At 40.8% G+C, this 25,797-nt stretch overlaps 1 protein-coding gene across 3 annotated transcripts; it reads right to left on the bottom strand.

Annotated features, from left to right (window-relative positions):
• Window positions 1–472: 472 nt before the first annotated feature.
• On the bottom strand, window positions 473–25,794 carry RTN4IP1 (reticulon 4 interacting protein 1; the record flags this gene model as incomplete). 3 transcript variants are annotated; one of them, XR_014227814.1, is made up of 10 exons in its annotated part: window positions 473–604; window positions 8,991–9,145; window positions 11,494–11,586; window positions 12,931–13,114; window positions 15,305–15,441; window positions 17,001–17,049; window positions 21,957–22,081; window positions 22,887–22,955; window positions 23,759–23,910; window positions 25,539–25,747. XR_014227814.1 is itself a non-coding variant. In XM_082307964.1 (9 exons), the coding sequence occupies 9 exons, from the start codon at window positions 25,792–25,794 to the stop codon at window positions 488–490; spliced, it is 1,182 nt and encodes a 393-aa protein (XP_082164090.1). In that variant the 3' UTR covers window positions 473–487. The 3 variants fall into 3 exon arrangements, 2 of the variants coding, with proteins under 2 accessions (XP_082164090.1, XP_082164091.1); XM_082307964.1 differs by lacking the exon at window positions 8,991–9,145 and having other exon boundaries at window positions 25,539–25,794; XM_082307965.1 differs by lacking the exons at window positions 8,991–9,145; window positions 11,494–11,586.
• Between the last annotated feature and the right edge of the window lie 3 nt (window positions 25,795–25,797).

Here is a 25,797-nt window from a genome sequence, read left to right as displayed (position 1 = left end):
GAGAATGAACTAGATTGAGTAAGAATACACATTAATAAAGGTGAACAGACCTAGGAAAGGCCAAGGGAAAAAGGACAGCACAAGTTTCATATGGACAATTGGATAAAAGTGTGCCTCGCCATTTCACGACTTAGCTAAAACATCTGGAAAATAAAATCTCCAAGATTACAAACTGAAAATGCTGCCGGCTGTTCCTCTTATCCCAAGAGTGAGGGGTGTTCTACAGAAGCCACAACTACATTCTTAACATGGTTTTCATGTAGAAATACCTAAGGGACATTAGTATTTCTTGTCTGCATATTAACAGTTATTAACAGGCAGAGTATGAAGGAATCAAAGAGGCTTTTCTAAAACAAGACTTTTTTTAAAAAATTACCTATCCTGTGTGAGCTTTTAAAGAAGAAACAGTTGCTATGTACCAATTTGTGTTCAAGTGTAATTTACCAGTAAAGGACTGACTGCGGACAGAATAATGATTAGAGATACTTTATTTTTTACTAATTACATCAATCACTGTTTTTCCACGTGCATGTCCTCCTTCCAATTTCAGAAAGGCCTTTGGAACTTCAGAAAAAGAGAAGACTTGATCAATAACCGGTTGAATCTACAGAATAAAGAGAAAGTGTCACTATATAAGGAACAAAATAATGTATCACCTTCACACTTCAAAACTGTATGAAGAAAGGGGGGAGGTTTCTCTATGGTATTTAGGGCAGAAGTTGCCAAATTTTGTAGTCACTAGCTTTTAACTTTTTTTCAGGGACCCCTCTGCATGCAGGAGGAGGCTTTCTGCAGCTCTCTGCCTAAGTTTTCAAACATCCGTACTAGCAGTTTGGAGCTCTCACCTGGGACTCTGTAACAATAAAGTCACCATGCAAGACTCTAGCTTCTAAGTCCCTTTAAAATCTGACACTGTGGTTCAACTTGTTTGTTGTCCACAGTGATACACTGAGGAAAAGGAAGAACATTTTTTCCTCATACTTGTCTACTGGTTTTCTTAAACTCAAGAGTTTTCAAAAGGTCAGATGTTTTAAAGATACCTATGAATCTAGTGCTTATCTGCATCAGTGCATGCCTCAGTACCCTTAAAAGACTTGGCCACAAATGAAGTACAAAAAAAAAAGTCCACAAACATTTGCTGCTGAATCATTTAGATACACTGGAAAACTCAGCTGCTGTGTATTTCAGTAGGCATACATCATTAAGCCCAGCTTGCACTGACTGCTATTTTGGCATTAATTTTGTAGAGTAGCCTTCTGGATTGTTTTAGACTCATTTCAAATAATGAAGGTGAAACTGTCCCCATTATTAAATAAGGAGCCTAAAAACCCTACGGGCATTTTCTTTAGACATCATAATGTACAGACAGAGGTAGAAGAAATCCCAGCTGCTTCTGAAAAATACTTGTCACTGCCGGTCCGAAGGAAGAGACTTTTTCTATCATCAAGTCCTGAGTCAGCCTTCCAAAGGCCAAGACAAGATCTGTGTACAAAAGTACCTCCCACACATCCTCCCAAAGATCCTGCCTATCCTGGGCTTGGTCTCTTACCTTGGATCCCCTAACACCAGCCCAGTGCCTGTTCTTGCATTGATGAACTGATCCTAATCCTCTTATCAGAGGAAAACATTAACAGTAGACGAGTCTGCAGCTAGCTCTTGCAGTCATGAAGATTTATAGAATCATAGAATGGTTTGGGTTGGAAGGGACCTTAAAGATCATCTGGTTCCAACCCCCCTGCCATGGGCAGGGACACCTTCCACTAGACCAGGTTGCTCAAAGGCCCAGCCAACCTGGCCTTGAACGCTTCCAGGGATGGAGCATCCACAACTTCTCCAGCCAACCTGTTCCAGTGCCTCACCACCCTCATAGTAAAGCATTTCTTCCTTGTATCTAATCTAAATCTACCCTCTTTCAGTTTAAAGCCATTACCCCTTGTCCTATCACTATGTGCCCTTGTAGTAACAAAGATCCACACACCCTATTTACTGTGCTAGAAAAAGATCCTTGTTACTTGTGTCAGTGAAAAAATATCTTCAGGCTTTTTCCTCACAGCTACTAGCATGTACGCTATCTTGTTGAATACGCCAGAACTGGTAACTGCCCTCTCCTGGTAGGACGTACATCTCGCTAAACAGAAAAGGAATACAACAGCAATACAAATTTGCCAGCATCAGAACAGTACCGTCTTTCAAAAGGCTTGCTTACTTTTACCAGAAGGCGAGGGGTTATGTGTTCAGACATGCTTAGAAGGTGAATGTGCAGCACTACCCAGGAAAGGTTTTCATATGCACACATTTTCCAAGCAGCAGCACTGACCACCCAGCACCCTCCCCAACAGCACAACAAATGCAATCTGGTAGTTGTCTGTGCTCATGTAGGTCCTTTTCTCAACTCTCTTAATTTTCTCTTTATTCATACACAGTGCCTTACCTTGAAGTCCATTCTTTGCACTAAAATAAATACTGGTTTTGCTTATAACAGTAATCCAAGACATCAATAATGTAACTATTACACTGCAGTATCTCCTAGTCTTCTCACTAGATTCTCCTTTTTATTTTGTCAAGGCAAGCTTAGCAGTGGTGTGAAATGTTACATGGCAGAAAAGTAGGAATGAGTGACCCGCCTCCAAAGAAAAAGTCAGAATTAGCAGCCAAATCACTATGAGAGCAACTGTGCAAATAAATGTAATTCACTAAGTGCCTCAAACTTGCCATGCTGCAGGGTACAAGGCTGGGTAATTTCTTCTCCTTGTTCTGCCAGGACAATTTCTGTCAACAAACCTCTAGCAAAGTGAGTAGTAACACAGCAGAGAAGCCAGAAAGATACCGTGCAACACTTTCTGCTGCTCAACCAGGGAAGAAATGTGGGGCATGAATGATCAAGTTCAAGGCAAAATCACTGGTCAGCATCCAGCACAGAATGGAAATGTCGTCTCAGGCATCAGCAAATTCAGGGACTTGGACCCAGGGCAGCAAAAACACTGAATGAGATAATGGCTCTGGGTAGACTGAGCATCCGAGTAAACTGCAGCTGCTGTGACTATGAGCGGGAGGAACGTGCTGATGATCAGTAGGGACTGTTTTGAGGAAGACCAACACTTGCTTTCGTAGCAGAAGCTTGGGGAAAAAAACCAATGTAGTAACCTTGTTCAGCCAAGGACGAGTGCAGCACTTATACAAGTACTTATTGTTAATGGCAGTTACATACAAAGCTGTGCTTCAATTAAGAAAAAAAAAAAAAGAATACAGAAACTCAGCCTGCTGGAGCATGGACACAGCTGACCCTAGCAGGGCAAGTGGCTGGGAGGAGGGGAAAGGTATTCGGGGAAGAAAGCAGTGCAGCAGCACGAGGGATGTGAAGCACAAGGGATTCCGGAGAAAGGCAGAAGTTAATTTCGGACACATGCAGCAACTGAGAAAAAATGAACAAGACACTCCAATGTCTGCTACCTGCAGTCATTTACTCTAGGTTGCAGCTTATAACCCTGACAGAATGAGGTATGTTACCGTCCTCAGCCTCCTATGTAAAGTTCAAAGCATCGCATTTGAAAAGTGGTGACACAGGGATTCAGAGGAACCCTGCATTCAGCCTCCCAGTTCAAAACACCGTGCCTATTGCTGCCGCCACAGGCTGAAAGCCCATCTGCTACATTGATGTAACCTCTAGCTCCATTTAAACGCTGGCTTTAGGCAGTGCTATAGAGAGACATGAATACTAAATTGATGATCCTGACAATCTAGAGCATTAAACATTTTATCTGGCTGGCTGGTCAGTCCTATTGTTTGAATAACCCTGAAAGGGCTGACCGTGTTGCAGCACAGTGATTCACTCAGCCTTTACCATAATCCACTGACTAAGATAAAATTTCTTCCTGTGAGCAGACAAACAAGTAGGGGAGCGTCTGCTGTTTGTTGAATGTGTGATAATAAATGGAGATTAACTGGATAATAAAAACACTGCCTATTTACAGCCACACATCAGTTCCTTGCCAGAGGACACCTATTTGTTCAGGGAAAAGGGATTAAACTAAAGTCTGGGAGAGAAAGGATTAACACACCCGCATTGAAATGTTTATCTGAAAACAGATTGGGCCTGAAAGGTATTTTCTTCCTCTTCATTCTCTCCAATGCAGGACGTACTATAGAAATGAATCTCAGGTCTCTTGAACTCATGTGTTTGGAAAAATAAAAAGAGTCACTGCTGATGCTGATTAAGGCTATCCTACATAGAGCACAGAAGTGGTACCCCAGCCAATCCAGCTCTGAACGCAGCGGGCAGTGAACAGGTCAGCAGGAACACACTCCTGCTAATGGCAAATTCAAGCCCACCCTTGGAGGTCCCCATTTCTGTGGTAGCAAGGACACGGTCTGAATCTATCAGGAGGGGACAAGCGAAAAAACATGAAGGGAATGAAGATGGCTTTGACCCTCGTATTAGCAAGAAGTCGCTCCAGTGAGTGTGGAGCTGCGTCCTGCCGCTGGAGGGAGAGCTAGAGCCTTGAAATTCGCAGGAGAGAGACAACCAAACCTCAGAGGCCCTCAGAGCCAGCCTAGCTCAAAGCGGAAAAGAAAAAAAAAAAAAGTCCCCTCGCTCCAAGGGCAATGACGGTGCACTGGCTCTCCCCCAGGTTTGTAAAGGATGGCCGTGTCAAAACGGCAGGGCAGCCTTGCTTTGCAGAGTGCCTCCCTCCCAGCTGCTGCCTCCCAGTGCGCACACCCTACTTACGCCTCGGGAAGTAGCCGTGAGTCTGCTCACGGCTTGTGTACACGCTTTGGAGAAGATACGTGCATGTGCACAGAATGAGAGCTGTGATGTGCTCCACCAGACCTCAAAATCCTCTTGAGAGCTTGCCTTAATGGCAAAGACCTGCTTGCATTTTGACTAGCTGATTTAGAAGATAAAGGCTGTCTTCCTCCAGAAATTACCACCATGCCCAAATACGGTACATGAGCACACATGCACAAATGCAGAGCTTGACGCTCTCCTTTGGCCTCCAGTGAGTCTCCCTTCAATGTCAACAAGAGACCTGAGCAGAAATCATTACAAAGAACAGTCCCTGTCCCTTTAGCTGAGCATCTCCTTCTCTGCTGTACTCGAGTTCATGTTCTTTGGGTCTTAATCCCACCCCTTTCTTCATCCTTCCTTCCCCTTACAATGGCGTGCAACAATGTATGCTGAGCTTCATATAGCTTGTCATCATTAGGTTCTAGGGTCAACCCTCACTGAAGACAAAGATTAAAGTTCTTATCCTCTGGAACAGCTGGCTCTGGTCACATGTTGTACGGGTAGCTTTGCAACTACATGTACTATGGTTTTGATTAACTTGTATTTCAGAGAATACACGCTTTCATCCAAGAGCACATTAAAGGACATCAGGTACGTGGTATTTCTGTCCCAAATGCCTAACAGAAGTAAAAATGATCCAAGGATCCGGTCTTATACACCCATAAAAAGAATGGTGGTGCAGTGGTTAAGACACAGGAATAGAAGGCATGTGTCCTGGGGTCTACTCCCGTAGTCATCTTACAGACAACTGTATTACCAGGTTTTGTTTGTTTGTTTGTTTTTCAAGCCAAGGTACATTCTTTCATATCAAGCCTCTAACAGCAGCCCACAGTAACTCATGAGTATCATCATCTACAATTATTAAAATGCTAGAAGACAAACTTCAGTTAAGCAGGCTACCAGGGTATGGTTTGGAGTGTAGAAGAGGCTAAAAAAAGATCTCTAGTTCATTAATTAACCTTGGCAGAACAGCTTCTACAGAACACAATGAGGAGCAGTAAGAAACTGGAGCAAGCCCAGAATTGTAGTGTGTGCCAGCCTAGCCCAAGCTTAAATCAGTAGAAGTGAGGAAGATCCTGGGTTTTAGTCACCTATTGAACCATGCTGAAAAACTATTAAATAAAGGAAAGAACAACTCGCTCTTCTGGAATCCCCTAGCAGTCACGTTCATGGTAGTTGTCCTGCTATTTATGCTGGTAATTAAATCAATCTGGGGCAATGCTACCATATAATTAAGAGAGAACAAACTTTAGTACAGTTTTTTATATATATATATATATATATATATATGAGTATATATATATTTATATATGAAAGCATATTATATATATTTTTTAATATATATATACATATTAGAAGAAGAATGCTGCATGACCTGCATCTCCCCAGGTCTCAGCAAATTAAACTCACAACAGACAAGAGCTGTCTTGACCCCAGATTTCACCACTGTGCTGGACGTAATTCCCTCCTACACGAGGGGACTAGAGCTCAGAACACTAGGACTGACCTTCTACAGAATATGCAACTACATCAGGCTGCAAAACATCTGATTAAATACCTGGTATATGATGAAGTTTTTCCAGACCTCATCATAGTTTATGTGAACTTACATATTCAAACCCTATCTCTCCACAGTATGCAAAATTTCCAATAGTCTTCTTCACAGACATTTTACGATGTAATCACACAGCACTTTCATAAAGAGCATAAGCAAGCTACCATGTCCTGGAGGAAGAGAAGCAGATGTGTTTTAAGAAAAAACACAGTGATTTTTTTGGTGGCCCTGACAAAATGCAGGTAGAGGTTCCTTTTGGAAGAGAAAGGACTGAACAGAGCTTTTGGCAACGACTCCTTGATCAACATCTCTGGGCTCCAGCCAACCAACCTGGCAAGCAAAAGCACTGCAACAAGAAAGCACGCAATTTAAAGAAAAAAGAGAGAAAAAAAAAGGTGCAAGCTTTGCAATTTAGCATGGAGAAAGATGGTCGTCAGAACAAGTGTGAGTGACTAAAGAGAGTGGGGAGGACTGATCCGTAGTCAGTTTATACATTTAAGTACAGAATTGCTACCTTAGTGTCCTTTTTCAGATAGGGAAAGTAAAGCAGGCACCACCCAAGGGTGAGTCACCTCGGGTACCTTATGATACCTTAGCAGAGCCATAAAGACTGAGACTAGAATTACTGCAGAGAAGGCCACATCTAGAGATGCCAGATTGGAGACCGTTCAAAGGCTCAATATGTTACATTAGCTGTTTGGTATTCATACAGATGAGAGAAATCTGCAACAATTGTGCAACAAGGGCCAGGGAAAAAGCTACTTGCAGAACTGTAACAAGATGAACTGGAAGCAAATCAATAGACACGGGTTAGGATACAGAGTCAAAAAGCTGTGATAACCTGTGCTAGCAGGAGGAATGTAAGCCATCTTAAATCATCGCCATCCAAACAACTGAAAACCCAAGTAATGTCAGAGTGGATGACCATATCCATTTGTGTTATTTACTTCCTGAAGAGCAAAGACTAGCAACAGAAAACAATTAATTCCACGTTTTAACAGGGTATCTCAGAGCAAATCACCAAAGGTGGATAAACGGCATTAGCCCTCATTAGGAGATGGAGAAATTATGCTAGCAAAAGGTTATGTGATTTGTAACAGCATTGCACAGGGAGACAGCAGCAGGGCCAAAGAACAGCCAGCATCCTGTCCTCCATACCACAACAGCAGGTGCCAAGTCCAAAGCATCTAGTGTCTTCAGCAAAATGTATAATCAACACTTTGCACAAATTACATTAATATAGGCATGCAATTGTTTTTCTGATGTGTGCCTGTGCCGTAACATTTATCTAGAAAGGAAACAACACAGAGAATGATCTATTCATTTCACGATCGGAGACTCTACTTGTCCTTTAGCCTTCCTTCTGCAATATCAACTTTCACCCATCAGCCCATCTGATGCAACTCTGCTCTGGAGGAAAAAGCACTAAGCCACTGAACACACACACCTGCACTGCCATTTAAATGGCACCGAATTAAAATGAAAATTTCAAAAATTTCTGTAGGGCTGCATGTTAACCCACATCCTATCATGGTCCAGCAGGAACATACAACATACTTAGTGCTCCCCCTTAGGACACTATGGAGTCTTTTGAGCCTGCCTCCTCCATCAGGCTTTAAAAAAGGCAAAATAAGTGCTCAGTTGTAAGTTAGAGGCTTTCTACAAACTTATGTAGTTATATGAGTTTGGTATATTTTCACCAAACCACACCCTTAAAAAGGAGGAAAAAGTTAAGCAAGCAGCAAAACTGAAGACTGTCAATGTTAAATCCACAACGCTGGCCACAAACACATCAAACTAATTCCTACCAAGCCTTTCAGTGATGATGCTAGCAGCGAGACCAGTGACGATGCTTCAGCGAACAGTGTGCCAGCAAATCTGTCCCCTGAACTAAAGGCTTTGTTGATTTCAGCTGTCTTCAGAGGACAACCTTGTAATTCACCAGGAACGTTCTGCCATGTGAAGAGATCCCCAGCTTCTGACATGAGCTTCAACAACTGACTTGCTGGAGCCCACGTTAAACCAATCCTTACTGGCTCGTAATTATCCAGTGGAGTTCAGCCCACAACAGGGACTTCCCAGCAGTTTAGAAAGTAGCCAGTACCTCTAAAATTTGACATGGAAATACTTGATCTTCTCCATGCCCACTACTGCTGCAGCAGCTCCCCAGCCCCTCAGTCTCACAATAGTCTCTTTGTAAGATGTCCAGCTGCAAGGCAGGCAGAGAAAACCGCTCATAAACTGAAAATGGTTTTACAATCCCCAGAACTGAACTGGTGTGCAGGTAAATTACAAAAGGAAAAGTATTATCCTTCCTTGCACTACCAGCTCATCAAATCCTCTTCTTCTCCTCCCCATTAAAAAAGGCTGTTAAAAGAACTCGTCCTCATAGCTGACATTTTGCAAATCTCTATTCCTTGCTGCAAAGATCATCCGTGTGAAAACCAAATTATCTTCAAACAAAATGCCCTTTTTGCTTATTCTTCATCCACTGAAGGACTGAGAATCCTTTTGCTTTCGCAGAGGAAGATGATGAACTCATCAGAACTAAAAATCTGTGTTGGTACAAAAGGACTAAAAGAAAAAACACTGACAAATCAGTATGATCTGTAACTGCTTCAGGGGTATACTCTTCAAAGCTTCACTTACTGTAATATCATCGCTTTAAACCATCAGCTCTTTTTAATTTCCTTCATTTAAATCCCCCTTCATGATTTATACTTTCCTGAAAAAAGCGTCTCATTTTCAGGAGCTCTCCGATTGCTCTCATATTCACACTTCATACAATCTCAAAATTAAGATGTCTGTAACAGAAAAGACGATTCACTGAAATTTCAAAATAACTAAATCTGCATTACTCAAAACTGTATTCACTCAAAACTAAGAAGTTCAACTACATGAGCTCACTTTGCTGGCTTCCCCAAGTTCTCTTGCTACACTTTTAGTGCTTTGTGGTTCTTTATTTTAATTTTTATTTATTCTCTCCTATTCAAACATAAACATTTCCTTTCACTTAGTTATGCGGAATTATCATAGAATCATAGAATACCAGGTTGGAAGGGACCTCAAGGATCATCTGGTCCAGCCTTTCTTGGCAAAAGCATGGTCTAGACAAGATGGCCCAGCACCCTGTCCAGCCAAATCTTAGGAGTGTCCAATGCTGGGGAATCCACCACTTCCCTGGGGAGATGGTACATTTCCTCCAGGAATTCTCTCCTGCCTTTTTTCTAAACACCTACTCTTCTGAATGGATGATCTGTCCGTTTAACAGAACTCTTGTGTCTAGACAATAAAGGTCACAGTCTTATTAACATCTTCCTCAATGGAACACATCTGGGTCTTATAAAATACTGATGATAGCACGTGTGTTTACAACATTTTACAAAATAGAGTAAAATGCTGCTAGAATAATCACTGTGCAGGTAAACAGTCTGACATTATGACCTGTTTTTGCACAGAGAATAAAAGACCAAGCAAACATCTTTGTCCTTATGATCGTCTTACAACAAAAAGTACATCAGAACATTCATATATGTATGATGTACATTTTAAATGGCATTACTATTCACCTGTCCAGATTATTAGGCAGAGAACACCGATTAAGCCCTACCTCTATTGCACAAACAGGTGTTTCCCAAGAGGCTTTCGTGGGCATATTCTGCATTTGTTTTGCATACAAGGTAGGAGCAGAACACAAAACAAGTCGTGACTGGCTAAGAATCACGACAAACGGTAAGAACAAAGACGAGGGCATTTCTGTTTCTTAGTCAATTATAATTTAGCAGTGTGATTGGATGCAATCACAGGATGAGGCCCATCTTCTAGGGTTTCTTTCTTGACCATGGGATAATGCCTACAGCACTGGGCATAATGCAAAGCAGAGTGGTGCAAAGCTGCAGCCAGGAACACACTTCACCACAGTTTATTTGCTGCTGCAGCCTCTGTTTATGAGTAGGTAACTTTTTAGGAAACACCAACTTGCCGCTGGCTGTGCCAGCAGCACACTGGTCACGACACAGGAACAGGAGTGGCTGAATTCAGGAAGATTTTTATTCTGATCAGCAGCGCTGAGGTGGCAAATAGAATCCTTAAGTTTTTGCCTTAAGGCAAATCAGGCCTTAGGTACAACAGCAATTTATTTACTCTTCTCCAAAGTCTGGAACATAATGCGTAGCTAAAAAGGAGATCATCACTCAGACTTTGAGAGACCTAAATTTTACTAATATGCACAAATTTTGAGCACAAGATGGCCTGACAGTTCACATACTGGAATCGCCCACAGTCACAGCAAACTTGCTTCCTCTTCTGCTTAGGTACCACATAGAAAGATTAACAGCAGTTGTCCATATTCTCTACTCCAGGAATTTTGGCAACATGAAATTATCCAGAAGAGGACACTGCCAGGACCTACAGCATCACACAGTCCAAGAAACAGGCAATCAACTGCTCACTCTCACACCCATTTTGTAACCAGCTCATAAACCTGAAAAGATCAGAAAAGCAGTGACCTGTCTGCCACTTCATGCCTCTCCCCCAAGTCCAACAAGAGATTCCCTGAAAGCTTACGAACACTCACAATATTCCAAGTCACTGTGCTGAATCTGCACAAACATTATACTCTGAAGCAGTGAAAAAATGAAACACAAGATTCTTGTCAGCACTGTGCCAATGCAGGATGTCTACGACCTGCAATAACCTGAATATTCTAGTTCTGTGCACATCGTGGGCAGGACTCCTGATCATCCAGGCTAGGCAATTTTGCATATGCAGATACACGCAGTCATGTTCCTTCTGACCAAATGAGGGCTCTTAAAACATATAAATGATTTTTCAACACCAGAGTTCATGCTAAATGATTCCCACTGGCAAAAATAAGCAATTGCTGGACATTCTTTCCTCATAACTTAGTAAGCTTTGTGTTTTTAAAAACAGGTAGGGTGGAGAGGGAGAAGGCAGAACAGTCTTAAGGATTACAAACTCCTAAATTCCATGCAAAAGGCAGGAGTTAGAAACAGGAGCAAGTCAATTCTTAATTAGTTTTCCTCACTGTGACTCTCTTAACATTTTATTCCCTAATTGTGAACTACACTATTTTTGAGTCAAAGCAGCACCTCTTTCAGCACAAACAGCCAAATAACCGTTACTGACATACCTTCCCAGAGTCAACTAGTTCTGCTATTTCATCCAAACTTGGGCCACTTGGCATAAAAAATGCCCACCGATAATGGACTCCTTTAAAGAGATGCTGCAAGAAAGACCACAAATATATTAAAAAAACATGAGAGGAAACTGAAACGGGAACTAAAATTAATGACAGAAGCACTAGAGAAGTAACTTAAGGAAAAGACATGGAAATTATATGCTAGTGTCTGAAAAAAATGTCACCTAAGCACGTGGATTAAATGTACAGACAGGGATGTTGTATTACCACAATAGGATGAGGGTGAATTTTGTGTCCAATTGCACAAGTCAGCTAGTCGAGAAAAACAACCACCTTGTCTCTGCAGCTAGAAACAGCATTATTTGTTACGTAACAGAGAAATGGTGCTATATGTTTATGCACATTCACAAAGGGGGTGAAATAAACCCAGCAATGTGACATTTAGAACCTTCCACCTCACTGTCAGTGATTAAATTTTCCACCATCACATCTGCCAAAGTCATCACCGTCCAATGACAGATGGCAGCTCAGATGAAAAGCATTTTGGGAAGATCTGACAAGCACAAGTCAAGAGCACCTCCTCTGAGTAAGTCGTAATAGGAATAAGAGGGCCAGATGATTTTTAATACATGGCATACAATGCTCCTCATCACGGAAACATGCACACTGAGAAATAATATTACATGATTTCTTCCCAGCCTTTTCATTTTGTTCTTGAGCTTTCCTTTGAAAGTATCGGTGCAGGACTTGGAATCTCATTCAACCATGCCATCACAGGAATACCATGGCAACTGCTTGAAAAGCATTCATTTGGAGAGCAAGTACACATGTTGAGAGAACAAAGAGAAAAGTTCTAAAAAGCCTCACTGATCTGGCCACTGGCTGAACATTTTAAGAGCCACTGATGAAAACTGGAAAAATCAGTATCACCATCCAGACATATGAACATGAAAGAGATGAAAGACTTTCTAGCCACCCTCAACCACTTTTATTACTCTCTGGTGCTGGAACAGGATGAAGAGAATCAGTCATGGAACAATGTTTTGAGAGAAAGCCTGACCAGCCTCAAGCAAGTAGCAAAATTACCCTCACTTCAAGGAGGCAGGGATTTGCTCTGTTTACTGTGAAACACCAGCTGTCAGCAGGACTCACTAGGGGGGCCATACAGAAAAGGCCACAATGAAAAGCACAATAAAGAAGCAAAACTTCAAAGCACCCCAAACTACCACATACACCAATCAGCACCACCCCAACACTTTTTTTTTTTCAGTGCAAGAAAGAAGGAAAGAATAAAAATGCATCTGAAGTACACTTGATGATATATGAGGAAAATAAGACAGATGAGCCACATGACTAGCATCCAAACCACAAAGGAAGCCACTACAGTACTACATAAATATTAAAAGTATATAGGATTTTGTCAAATACCTTTACAGTTTTGGAACCAACAGTGACTCCTGTTTGTAACATGCCATCAGCCACTCCAAGTTTGTCCATATTGATCAAGAAAGGTGTCACTAAGGTAACGTATGTTGCTCCTGACCATTTCTTCAGGAGATCTAGAGCCCACTTCTCAGTGGATCCACCAACATTATCTAGGATGAAATCAAATCTGCAAACGTGTAAAAAACAGGTTTAAAATCATGATATGGGGAAAATAATTTCATCATAATTAAGCTAATTCATATCAGAAACTGGCTGTAGTTTACATTTTTACGTATCACTGCAATGCATTAAAATAACTGCCTGCAAGCCAGTAGCAAGAAAGTCCCAAGACTTCAGCTAAATACCAGCTTTACCATGCAATGTGAGTATAAATTTACAGGTTATTGCCCATTCACTACACAGCAGACACAGGCTATTTAGATAACTTACTTAAACTGGTCTTAAACTCCAAAAAGCAGACTCTTAGATGCACAACTACGTTCTCTATTTGCTTAAAGCCTTCCAGAGCTCTCTCTCTTCAGCCCTCCCACTGAGACTACTCCCAACAGTCTTGAGGTCTGGTCCTAGCATGGAACAATATGCTATGTGCATGTAAAAACTAGTCTGGACTCACACCCTGACTAGGAACGTCTCCTGTACATGCTGTCCTCATGTGAAAGTTGGTTCCAGTGGCCAAAGTTACATAAACAAATTACTCTATTAACCCTTCTCCTCACATCTTTTTTGTGACCCAATTCTCAGCTTCACTTCTAAAAGTCTTTTTTGACCTCCCTATTTGTTTTGGGACCATTTTACCTTTACTGACAGTTCTTTTCTTCAAATCTACTTATTTGACATAGAACCTAACAACAGAAAGGGTCTAAAACCTTCCCCCTGCGGAATGAGTATGTGCAGCCTCTGGTAACACGCCGCAATTTCAGTGTTCCTTTGCATTATCCCAGCATGTAACGATTCTATGATTCTGTGTGAGTCTGTAAAGGTTGAACAGGGCAACAGGGAGCTATGCACCTAGTCTGTTAGATGCACAGTTCATTCTCATTCTCATCTGCAAATTTCCAGCAATCTCCAGATTGCAATAGATATGTATACACACATACATCAAATCTAAATCACCTACAAATAAGAGGGAAAATACTTTATGCAAATTAAATAGAAAAGTTCTCATCTCTAGAAAGAGAGTTTTCCTGCCTGTCTTCCAAGGCTGTGATTTCATGTTACAGTTCAGGCAACCTAACAGTTAGCTGCGAACAACAGAAACTAAAATCATGAAAACTAATGCTCTAGGAGAAACTAGCCCACCATGGAGTCTGAAGAGTCAGTACAACTGAAAAAGGGAGGGAAGTAGGACCAGCCCCCTCAGCGTACCTCACTGATCGGCTCAGCTATATCATAAACCTGCACCCTAAGACAGTGCTGTTGATAGCTCCTAAAAAGGGTCACTTGCTAGAATGGGTGTTTAGCATGTAAGATTTTGAACTGCACAAAGGCAATTTAGCACTGCTTGCAAACTGCTAAGTCAGTTGGTGCACATCCTCCCCATATGGACAGTGCCAGTACCCTCACAGTTGACCTCAGGCCTGCTGACAATCACACCATAGTTAAAGGGCACATGCCTTCTTAGCACAGTTATCAGTAGGGTTCTTTCACAGACTGAACAGCTTCTATTTCCCCTCCCAGAAAGTTAACTCAATCTAGCTAAAAAGAGCAGTGTAAATACCATATTCAAATACAAGGCACAGTAGACTAAGTTTAAACAGATGGAAAGATTACAAACACAAAAAAGACTTCAGTTCTACAGAAAACCCCCAAGCTAATTTAAACATAACTGCTGTGACAAGATAAGTGTGACTGTTTATCAGACGCAGCCGTGCCCAATGTTACAGAAGAGAAATTTACTCCTAGTCGAGTTGCACAGTGGCTAAAGACCTTCAGGCAAGTCACTTAACTGCTTCACGACATAGTTCTTTCCTCTAGATCAATTTTACTATTTACTAACCTCACACAGGACTTCTGAGACTTATTTTAATTTATTCATGCTTTGTAAATGCTCCAAGATCCTTGGATGGGAGCTGACAAAACTGTTCAAATCACAGTCACTGAAGAGAAGCATGTGAAAGTGAACTTGCCTCCACAAGCCCAATTAACTGGCTTAGTCTTACAATGAAATCTGTGCTTGGGATACTCACTTGGCAAACTGCATTCAAAAAGGGCTGGGATGAATTTGCTTTACAAAGTAACGCTTTAGAAATGGGGGGGGGGGAAGAGGGGTTCTGATAGACTGGAGTCAAGCAATCAAAAGGCAGAAGGTCTGACTGCCAACTCCTTCATCTCAGTATTAAGCAACACAAACACGTACAAGGGTAATGTTTTAAGCTGCTCTTCCAGATTTCCAGATTTGTAGTCAATCACGTCATCTGCTCCAAGCTTTTTCATCAGTGTGCTGGCATCATGAGAACAAACTGCTGTCACATGAGCACCCCAGGCCTTCACTAGCTAAAAACAAGTATAAAAAAAAGAAAGTCCAAAGTTTAAAATTTAGTGAAACATTGAGAACAACTTAAAAAGCCAAACTCTCATTCTATTTATATAATAAATGAGCACCTTTAGTAGGGAGTGGGTAGACTGTGTACCAACACAGGATAACTTGTCACACATCCCACAGACAAAAAATGGTTAGAATTTATCAATATTTAAGGCGGTTTTGGGGAGGGAGGAGTTGGTGTGGAGGAAGGAGGGTGGTTTTTTAATGCCGCTTACAGATATCAGATCTCAGGATAAATAAGGCTTCAAATAAAATACTCAGTTTACCATCTGAATCTGTCAGCTAAATGTATACCAAGAGGTATTGTCCAAGTTACCAATCTACAAAACTGTCACCAGATCAACCATTAAATATTTTTAAATATTTAAAATTAAAATATTTTATATTCCTACCTGTTCATTAAGTATTTCATATCTCTATCTCACTGTAAATAGCTTAAATATTAATAACAAGAAAAAGAAGGAAGTCATCTCTGATTTACGACAGGGAGGATGTCAGGTTATCTTCTACTCCAAAGCTATAGCAAAGTAAAGGATTTTTGCTAGTTATTTATCTCTTTGTAATCTCATTTTTCATTCACAGTAATCTTCTTTACATTTATCCTGGATTAATTAATGTAGTTTACTCAGGATTACTCAGGTAGAAATCACAACCAGTCAGTGGCTGGTCAGCCTTTCGTAGTGATCTAATTTAGCCACCTGCTTTATCATGGATCAGGCAAACAGCATACCACTAAAAATTCTCCTGTAGGCCTCTTTAAAACCACTGTGTTAATGGTCTAGTAACATGGAATGCAGTGATGCAATCACCCAACTTCTATATTTTTTTCATATTCTCAAGAGAAAGATGTTTCAACATGAGATGACACTGATTAGAATCAAAATCCCCGAATTAGATGAGAGCATGAAAAGAGGATGTTCCACAATTAATGGATCAATAAAAGAGCGTGTTGACTCTCCAAAGTTTAGAGTTACTGGAATGAAGACAGACAAAAGGGCAGCAGGGCAAAGCCAGTGAGGGAAAGCTAATCTAAGCCACTGTGCTTTACATACATTGCACATAAAAGCCTGGTGCCTCTCATATCATTTGACCACCTACAACAGTTACGGTAGATGATACATTCTCCATCAGTTTTTCTACTCATACACCAAGTTCTTTTCATATTTATGGAGCAGAGCTGACAGAAAGATAATGAAAACAGGCTACATATTTCAAGTTACACCAATTAGAGATTTCCTGCACCCAAACCGTGGAATGCAATCTTTCACTACCTACACTCACAACTCCTTTCCTTCAGAGTCCCTGCTTCCTACTTTAAACTAATAGAACGTAACAAGTGGAAAGCAATAAATCTGAAAATATTTCACTTCTGGAAATATCAATCAGCTTGATCAGACGGATCAATCAGTAGCTTGCTATTTCACTATTCCTTCCCTCAATTCCCTTCCGTTATTTTTTTTTCATATTGAATAGTTTGAAGATGCATCCTGGGCATGCTGGTTTATATTACCTGTACAGCAAATGTACCAACTCCTCCTGAAGCTCCTAATATTAATACTCTGTAAGAGAAAATTAAAATATATTAAATAGTTCTTTAAATAAACTCTATAGTAACTATGTATTCTAATGCTTCTTATACATCTCTGACACCAAATTATTTTAAGCAAAAGATTGTATTTGTCATCCAGTGTTACTCAGTGGTTAACTCTTCAGATAGCCAGTAATGTGACTTAACATTGCTGATCGTGTTTCCCATGCCAAGAGCATTACCTCAGCACAGCCCAAGAGACTCCCTCATATGTGCTTTCCACTAAAACCAGGCAGCGGAGCTGTCAGGCAGTAACATTTATCAGGCAAAAGCCCTGTCCCTGTCCTCACTTTCCCAAACACAATTGCTTAGTTTGGGACAAAAGCAGTTAAGAGTCTTTCTGTCTCCCAAACTCCACTATCATATCTCCTAAAGAAAAAAAAAATCTGATTCACCAACATTTTACACAAATTGGTGTGATCTAAGAGAAAAAGTGGTTTAGTATCACATTATTTAGGGAGACTGGGAACTTCAGAATATATGGAATATAATTTTCCCATATTGCATAATATTTATCTAAAAGAAACACAAAAATACAATGAAGGAGCCTCACCGTAAACAAGTTTAAGTTCTATTAAATTAAGATTATGTGCCTTTTTCTTTAGAAAAAAAGGCAGTAGATTTTTTTCTAGTTCAGTACATCTCAACAAGAACCTGTAAATGCCAGGTTGTGGAAACTGGCACACAAGCAAGAAAATGAAAGAGTATATTACCAAATTATTAGCAAATTAAGAGTTCATTTTAACTGAACACACTAGGACTGGGGAACATCATGTTTCTGTTTGCCAGAAAAATTTCAGTATCTTCAGCAGCTGGTGATGTTCCTGTTTTAAATCTCACCATGCTGGATGTTAAAGGAAATTGCTTTTTACAGTGCAAAATTGTACTGTACAATCCGGAGTCTCAGTTTACAAAAATTCTTTGAAGTAACCTAAGAGACTTGGCTTTGGTCACAGTATCCATTTTAAAATGCTTCCTCTTTTGTAACTGATCAGATTCTGTTCCCTCCTATTTCACTGATCCAAGCTGCAAAATTCAGATTAAGAATTTGAAACCACAATGCCTGCAGCTTTTAAATCTGCCAAAAAGTACTTATCCTCAGAACCATGCTTCTAACGACAGATGCCTGAGGCAACATTCATATTTAGATTTTATTATACTTGAAAAGGCTCAGGGATGCTACACTCAAGATACTGGGTTAAGCCCATCTTTATCCTTTCAAAGGACAGTCACAATTAAATCCTTTCAAAAAACCCTTGTCAAACTGCCTTTCCAATTTTACTCCTTGCTTAAAGGGCTTTTCTTCCACTACAAATTTTGGAGAAAGCTGACGGTTTAGAACATCCATTTTGCTCAAGGATTTAGGTAACATTTTCAGGTTTGGGGACCTGCTTGGCTAGGACTTCTCTTTTTATTTTCCCCTTCAGTAAAAGCCCCTGAGATTCTTCAGTTAGAAGTACTTTCCAGATTTGTTTTGTTCCTATGTTATGTGGGCTATTTTCTCCCAAACCTTCTAACTATTAAAACTCTCTCCATACATTGTGACTTTAAGAAAGCTCTTCACTTCAGAGACAAACTGTGTCTGCACAGGAGACCCATGTGCCACAGCTCAACAGATGAGCATTTTTACAGCACTGAGGACAGCAAGACACGTTGTTTGGCACAACACAAGGTGGGGAAGCATTTGAAGGTGCAGGACCTGTTAGGACGGTACTGAAGGACCACAGATGGTGCGAAGTGCCAAAGCAGGCACAGTTTTGTTTGCATTGCCTCGGGAAAACACAGCCAGGAGAAAACATATCAGAGAAACTACCTGTTTCACTGCAAAGGTGAGCTCAGGAGTCAACTAACATATAAGCACATGCACGAGGGAACAAACTAATGGATTACTTGACCTGAATAGACATCCAAGAGAACCGATTCTCTCAAAAGAACAAATGAGAGTCAGCAGATCTCTCCAGATGAGCATACCATGTGAGAGTTTAGCTCTTCTCCCTGGGCCCTGCTTGGAACTACGGTGTGGTCAGGAACTGGCATCAGGGAGCCAGGACCTGTTTCAGCTGTGTCCCTCCCCTCAAAAGACACAGGCAGTGGGGAGTGGGTGTACAGATCAAGGACTAACATTCTCTCCAGATTATAAACAACTAACAATTTTCAGTGACTCAGCTACATGCCAAATAAAAAATATTACATTTATTGAATAAATATATCAATTTTATATATATATAAAAAATGAAATTCCATTTGATTATGCCAACAAAATGTCCCTAAGAGATTTATTCCTGTATCAAGAAGCATTTACCCTATCAAGAAGTTTTACAACCTACACTCACTTTGTACTTCTCCACAGATAAATGATGAAATTACAGACAGGCTCTGAAAAAAATATTTTCTTGGGGTATTATATCATTCAAATTTTCATTGTAACAATATAAACCAGGAGCGTACATTTAATAGCTTACAGTAACAGAACCCAGCATCTCTCCCCCAGCATACTTAAATGTATAAAATATTGACTATTTTATATAAAGAGCTTTACTTAATATTAACATAAATGTTTTCAAGAACTTCTCAAATTGCCAGGTTTGTTTTTACCATGCTTTTTGTGAATACAGCAAGCAAGATATTTAACAGCTATTGTTGAACAAGCGTAGCCCCTTTCTACTGAAACAGGCCACTGGCACATATGAGAAGCTCTCCAGGCATTATCCACAGCGAACTTCAAAACAACAGAGTCATTCTGAACATTTTGGATAACAAGAACCCTCACTTTTAGCTTGTGCAAGAATATTGACATAAATTACAGTGGTATAGGATAAAAGTTATGGAGAAATGCCTGGAGTTATAGTGAAGCAGGAGACATCACAACGTGAGCACACTTCAGGTAACTTGTAAAAACAAATTTGTGGAAGTGCGTGCAGATGCAGCAGATATTCCTGTCAGATCAACATACAGTCAGATGTGGGACTGTTAGTGAGTATTTCTGATTAGCCCACCCTTCCACCTTAAAGAGGCAAAGAAAACAATACACACCAATAGAAAAATCTCACTGTTTCTAAGATGTCTTAACACTGCAATAAAGTATCAGTGAAGTAGCTTTCATCAAGGAATACAGCTGCTCTTTCAAAATAAGACACACTCTTGAGTGTATATACACCCTTCTACATAGCTATTTACATACACCTACAGGAGACAAAAAGGCCAACATAAAATCACATATGTAGGTAACTTCTTACCAAACATATTAAATTATTTCAAGAAATTAAGACACATTATGTAAATTCTTGTCTTTTGAAATTATTGCCTTGAGAGAGTAACATAAAGTTCATGGAATATACTTTTGCACAGCCCCTTCAATGCATTTTATGTATTTTCCCACAAGAAATTTTTCAGGGGAAAAAAGCTACCATCACGTAAGTCATTCTCTGCTGGTTTTACAATTCAAAACTTCTAGATGGGAAACATCATAATTTTATAAGTACATTAAAATGTTTTTTTGCTGACAGAGTAATTAAATATTTATTGGGAACATAAAAGTAAATGTTAAATGTAAAGACACGATATAAATGCAGTTTGAATTTCACTTTCAACAGTCTAAACACTTACCTGAAGATTGGAAAGGTACTTTAAACAGGGCTAGCCTATCAACAAATCTTTAGGTTAATTCTATTTACATGTGGAAGTTAAGGTAATAAAAAAGTCTAAATACTGACAAATAAAAAGAAAGGCAACGTATCTAGAATTTTATCACTAGCTGGAAGTTAATTTCAATGACGTCTCTTTGAAATCCCTTTAAATTTTGCAATTTCATTTTCTCAAAACATTGTTTATCTTTAGAACAATTATTTGATACTTTCATGATGACATTTACCATGACATATGAACAACACTCACTCAGGTAGCTTCTAAAGATGAGCGTGAAGAATTTGAATAAATTTAGTGTCTGTTGCAATGTGTTGCATTACAACAGTAACACCCAAGATAAGACGAGGTCAGGCATCTAGACTCCTACTGCCCAATAATTACTTTGCGACCTAAATTTTTCATGCAGCATAGTAATTTTAATGATTATTTTCAATTCCAGTATTTTTACTTTTGCCTTTCTTTCCATGCTGAACATTTTGCTATCTATTTACACAAACATCCAAAGGCCAAAATAACTGCAAATTTCAATTATCAGGAGAAAAATGGTATCTGCTCCAATCTTTCAATGCATTTTTCCTCTTCTGTCCTCTACCTGCCATTGTCAGATTAACAGGCTGATAAACAAAGCCAATTTTTCTATTTGACTTGGCTGCTCGTCTTGCATGTTTTCCTCTTCTGCGTTCCTGACCTCATCAAAATTCTGGCCTACAGGTCAAATGAGACCCAGTCACCTGCTCATTTTTTTCTAAAAAGCTGGAAAACCAGTCTGTTCCAAATGGCCCACGCATGCAGTAACTGAGTGAACGACACCTCTGTCGTTGAGAGGGCTTTTTGGGAGTTGCCAAAATAACTCAGAGAGGATATTACATTGGATAGCTGTCCTAGCAGGCAGAAAGGCAAAGTCCCTAAAAATTCCTAGGGATACCATCCTTAAATTCTCTATATAGTCCTATGCATCAGATATACATTGGACTACTTCTATGTAGTCACTATATAGAGGAAGCCAGCAGCAAGTGATTAGGTACACTTTAGTTAAGGTCCTCGTCTGAGTCTCCCTCTAAAGAAGCCTCTCTCTGTCAGCAGTTGTATAGATTGAACCTAGCATCTTCAGGCCAGCTGGTCTTTGTGAATGTGATGGTATAACAGCCTGCATCATTGTTGGACATGCCTTAGAAGGAGCTAATCAGTATAAAAATGAAACACTAAGTTTTAGCAGCAGAACTATTCACTTACCTTTTCCCACTACAATTACTTTTGTTCAGTCCTCCAACTTGGTTAACTGCAGACCATGCTGTGAGACCTACATATGGTAAGGAGGCAGCTTCGGTGTGACTGAGACACTTTGGCTTAAAAGACACCTGAAATAAAATCATAGAATCATAGAATCGTTAAGGTTGGAAAAGACCCTTAAGATCATCGAGTCCAACCGTTAACCTAACACTGCCAAGTCCATCGCTATACCATGTCCTCGAACACCACGTCTACCCTTCTTTTAAATACCTCCAGGGATGGAGACTCAACCACTTCCCTGGGCAGCCTGTTCCAGTGCCTGACCACCCTTTCGGTGAAGAAGTTTCTTCTAATATTCAACCTAAACTTCCCCTGGCACGCTTGAGGCCGTTTCCTCTTGTCCTATCGCTTGTTACTTGGGAGAAGAGACCGACCCCCACCTCGCTATAACCTCCTTTCGGGTAGTTGTAGAGAGCAATAAGGTCTCCCCTCAGCCTCCTCTTCTCCAGACTAAACAACCCCAGCTCCCTCAGCTGCTCCTCATAAGACTTGTGCTCCAGACCCTTCACCAACTTCGTTGCCCTTCTCTGGACACGCTCCAGCACCTCGATGTCCTTCTTGGAGTGAGGGGCCCAAAACTGAACACAGTACTTGAGGTGTGGCCTCACCAGTGCTGAGCACAGGGGCACTATCACCTCCCTAATCAATTGTATGTAAGTCACACAACAGATCCTATGTAACACTGAAATATTTAAACAAGCTTTACTGAATTGCAATTGTGTATTCCACATTTTCAACTATGTTCATAACTACTTGGAGTCTAAATCAGTCAGGCACCAAGAAACAGACAGTTACTTAGACACTGAAGAAAAAAAAACGCCCATCTTTACAATTTTGGAGTTTTGTCTGTTAGCCACATTTTTGAAGGTTTACCTCGTTTCCACTAGCTACCACAAACTCTGACAGAGTGCCCTGTTTCCACGGAGGAATTGCTGCCCACACCTAAAACCAAACAGAAAACAACTATCAATTTTTATGACTTTGCACATGATTGTACCTACACAGAAAAGTTTTCTTCATTAAAGAAATCTTTTTTCTAATTTGCAGAATGTCTTCACTATTGCTTATCAGAAACCAGTTTTAGCTTACTCTTTACACAAAAAACATCACAAGACTGACTAAAAGGACTGCAGATCTATGTAAATAAATTGTACCATACTGTGTATAAGATATAATTTTTCAAAAACTCCAAACTACTTCCACGCCAAGAAAGCCCAGATTGGAGGGGATGGGGCAAGGAAGAATCAGAATTTGCTATACTAAAACTGGTGAAATGTGAAAGCAACCGGTAAAGGTGAAAGCAAACAGTATCAGTATTTATGTGGGGACTCACGAAGTGGTTCTCAGGTTCTGCCAGAGTTCCTATCCTAAGTTACTCAAGGAAAAAAACCAACTAATCCCTTCCTGTTAGAATTCTATCTTCAGTCAAAAATGAAGCAGCATCTTGAGCATGCACTTATAGATAAATAAATTCCTCTCTTGCTACCACTGAAATGGACCAAAAATTAAAAAACAGAAGGGAAATTAACGTGCAGAAGCAAGTCTGGGCAAGACCATGTTTTTCAGAGAAAAAAGGTAGGGAAGAAACCATTCTAGGAATTTACTGCCAGATAGTCCTCATTCAAAGCACAACAGCATTAAAAAAAAAAAAAAAAAGTGTTTTCTTAAGAGGAAAATGAAAGCTGAACATCTCATAGCATATTTTAACTATACATTTTAGAAAAAAAAGAGATTGCTGGTATCACCTCATCTCCAGGTTTGAAATAAGACACACTCAGTCCACATTCCATAACAACACCAGAGACATCTCGACCAAGTGTTAGTGGAAATTCAGTGTCCGCACTTTTGAGTTTCAGGGGATCCCGCTTCATATTTAATGCAGTTGCACCATAACCACCTGCAAAACATTAAATTATCCATGACATACTGTACTGAGTTTTCATTCAGTAACTGGACAATTCCAATTAGAAAGCATTGTCTAATGTGCCTCACTTCTGTTGTAACTTAAGCATGCAAAAAATCTGCACTATTTCACACTTTTACAGATTTTGCAAATAAAGAGCAAATCTCATTCTGGCTTATTTGTCCATGAAATGGCTTGCCATTATAAAAACATTTACTATGTGATAACACTGTCAGAAATTCTAAGAAGTCCGCTGGAAATGCTCCACTTTCCAACAGCATCATCTAGCTACAAATCCAAAAGAACTCCAAGCTTTCCATTTGTCTTTTTAAATAAAGTACTGTAAAAAGCAATGTGAACATCATTGTAAAAATATGAAAGCACATCTCCTAAGATGAGTAACCTGAACTTCTATTCAGTAAGCAATAGCTAAATGCTGCGAACTCTTACAATTACTTATCTAATAACTCTGCTCAGCCTAAAAAAGGTCTGCATTTGGGCATGTATGCCCTTTCAGGTGTTTGGATAAGTCTGCCTAGGTGCCCTATCATCCCAGAAAGTGTTTTAATGCTGAAAAGAAACGAAACAGACACAAAAGCAGGCACCTCAAAAGCAGGATGAAAATGTAGTTTCTTCCAAACAATTTTACACTGACTCAAAACACTAGTTGCAGCCTGGCAGTTCAAGTGAGTAATTCAACAGGAGTCCTTAGATAGCAAATGTCCCATAATCAAACCCACAACTATACACAAAGATTTTTTAAAATTCATTTATTAGAGACCCATAACACAAATTACAGGTCTGTCGGCAGGCTACCTGCAGATATCTCTGCACGTGCCACTGAATCTGATTTGATTCGCAAGATCACTTCTCAACATGAAATAAAAGGTCTTCTACTACCACAGCTTCCTTCTTGTGTTTCGAACCTTGAAACCGAGGAAGAAATCTGATTAAATAAATGTGTCAAATACAAAGAGTTGGTCAGTGAAACATATAGATTTCCTGGGCAAGATGACAGCAGGTACCCAGATGCCAATTCAGCAAGAAAGGGCATGACAATGAACAACTCGGTTTGGATCCGGTCGCACGTGGCGACTTTGCTGTAACTTTGACCTTCAGCCCCGCTGACCTCAAAGAGATGGGAAAATCCAGCACCCCTCGGGGGGAACGCTGCCCCTTGGAAGGGCTAGTCTCTTGGCCGAGAGAGTACCACCACCCAGAGGTGGGGACGGGGGAGAAGGCCTGGAAATACACCCCGCCATGGCTGTGCTACTAACAAAGGGAAGCCGACCCGTGAGCTGCAAGGCTGCAGAGGACAGCAATTAGTCACTCAGATTAAAAGTCTACCCCCGCAACACACACACACTCTTGTCTCCAGAAAGGCGATGGCTTTTTGTACTATTCTTCCCTAAAAACTTGAAAAAAGTAAGTTTCACAGAGGCGGTTCCCACAGGGCTCGGGGCAGCACGTGCTCTGAGGCAGCCCTCTTGACGCTGCCTCGGGCAGGCCGCGGACAACGTCGGTGCGATTTTGGAGGCCGGGGGCCATGTGGAAGCCGCAATCCCAGCACAGCCCCGGCCACCGGGCCAGCCTGGCCCCGGCCGCTCGGGCCCGGCACTTACTTCTCATGCTAAGGTCGATGGGGTTCAGGCTCGCAGCGTGAACCTTAATGATGACCTCGTTCGGGAAGTGTATGGTGGGGAACACCATGTCCCTGGTGAAGCGCAGCACGTCGTTGCGGCCGTACCGGTCAATGACCCAGGAGGGCATGGCGGTCCGCGCCCGCGGAGAGGCGCGGAGGCCGCGGACCGGCGGCCGCCCGCCCGCCCGCGCCGCCCCGCACAGCGCCCGCCCGCTCGCCGCCCCCCGCGACAGCATGGC

Source organism: Platalea leucorodia (assembly GCF_965183815.1).
Source record: "Platalea leucorodia genome assembly, chromosome: 3".
Classification (NCBI taxonomy): Eukaryota; Metazoa; Chordata; class Aves; order Pelecaniformes; family Threskiornithidae; genus Platalea; species Platalea leucorodia.
This window is presented reverse-complemented; position numbering and strand designations above follow the sequence as displayed.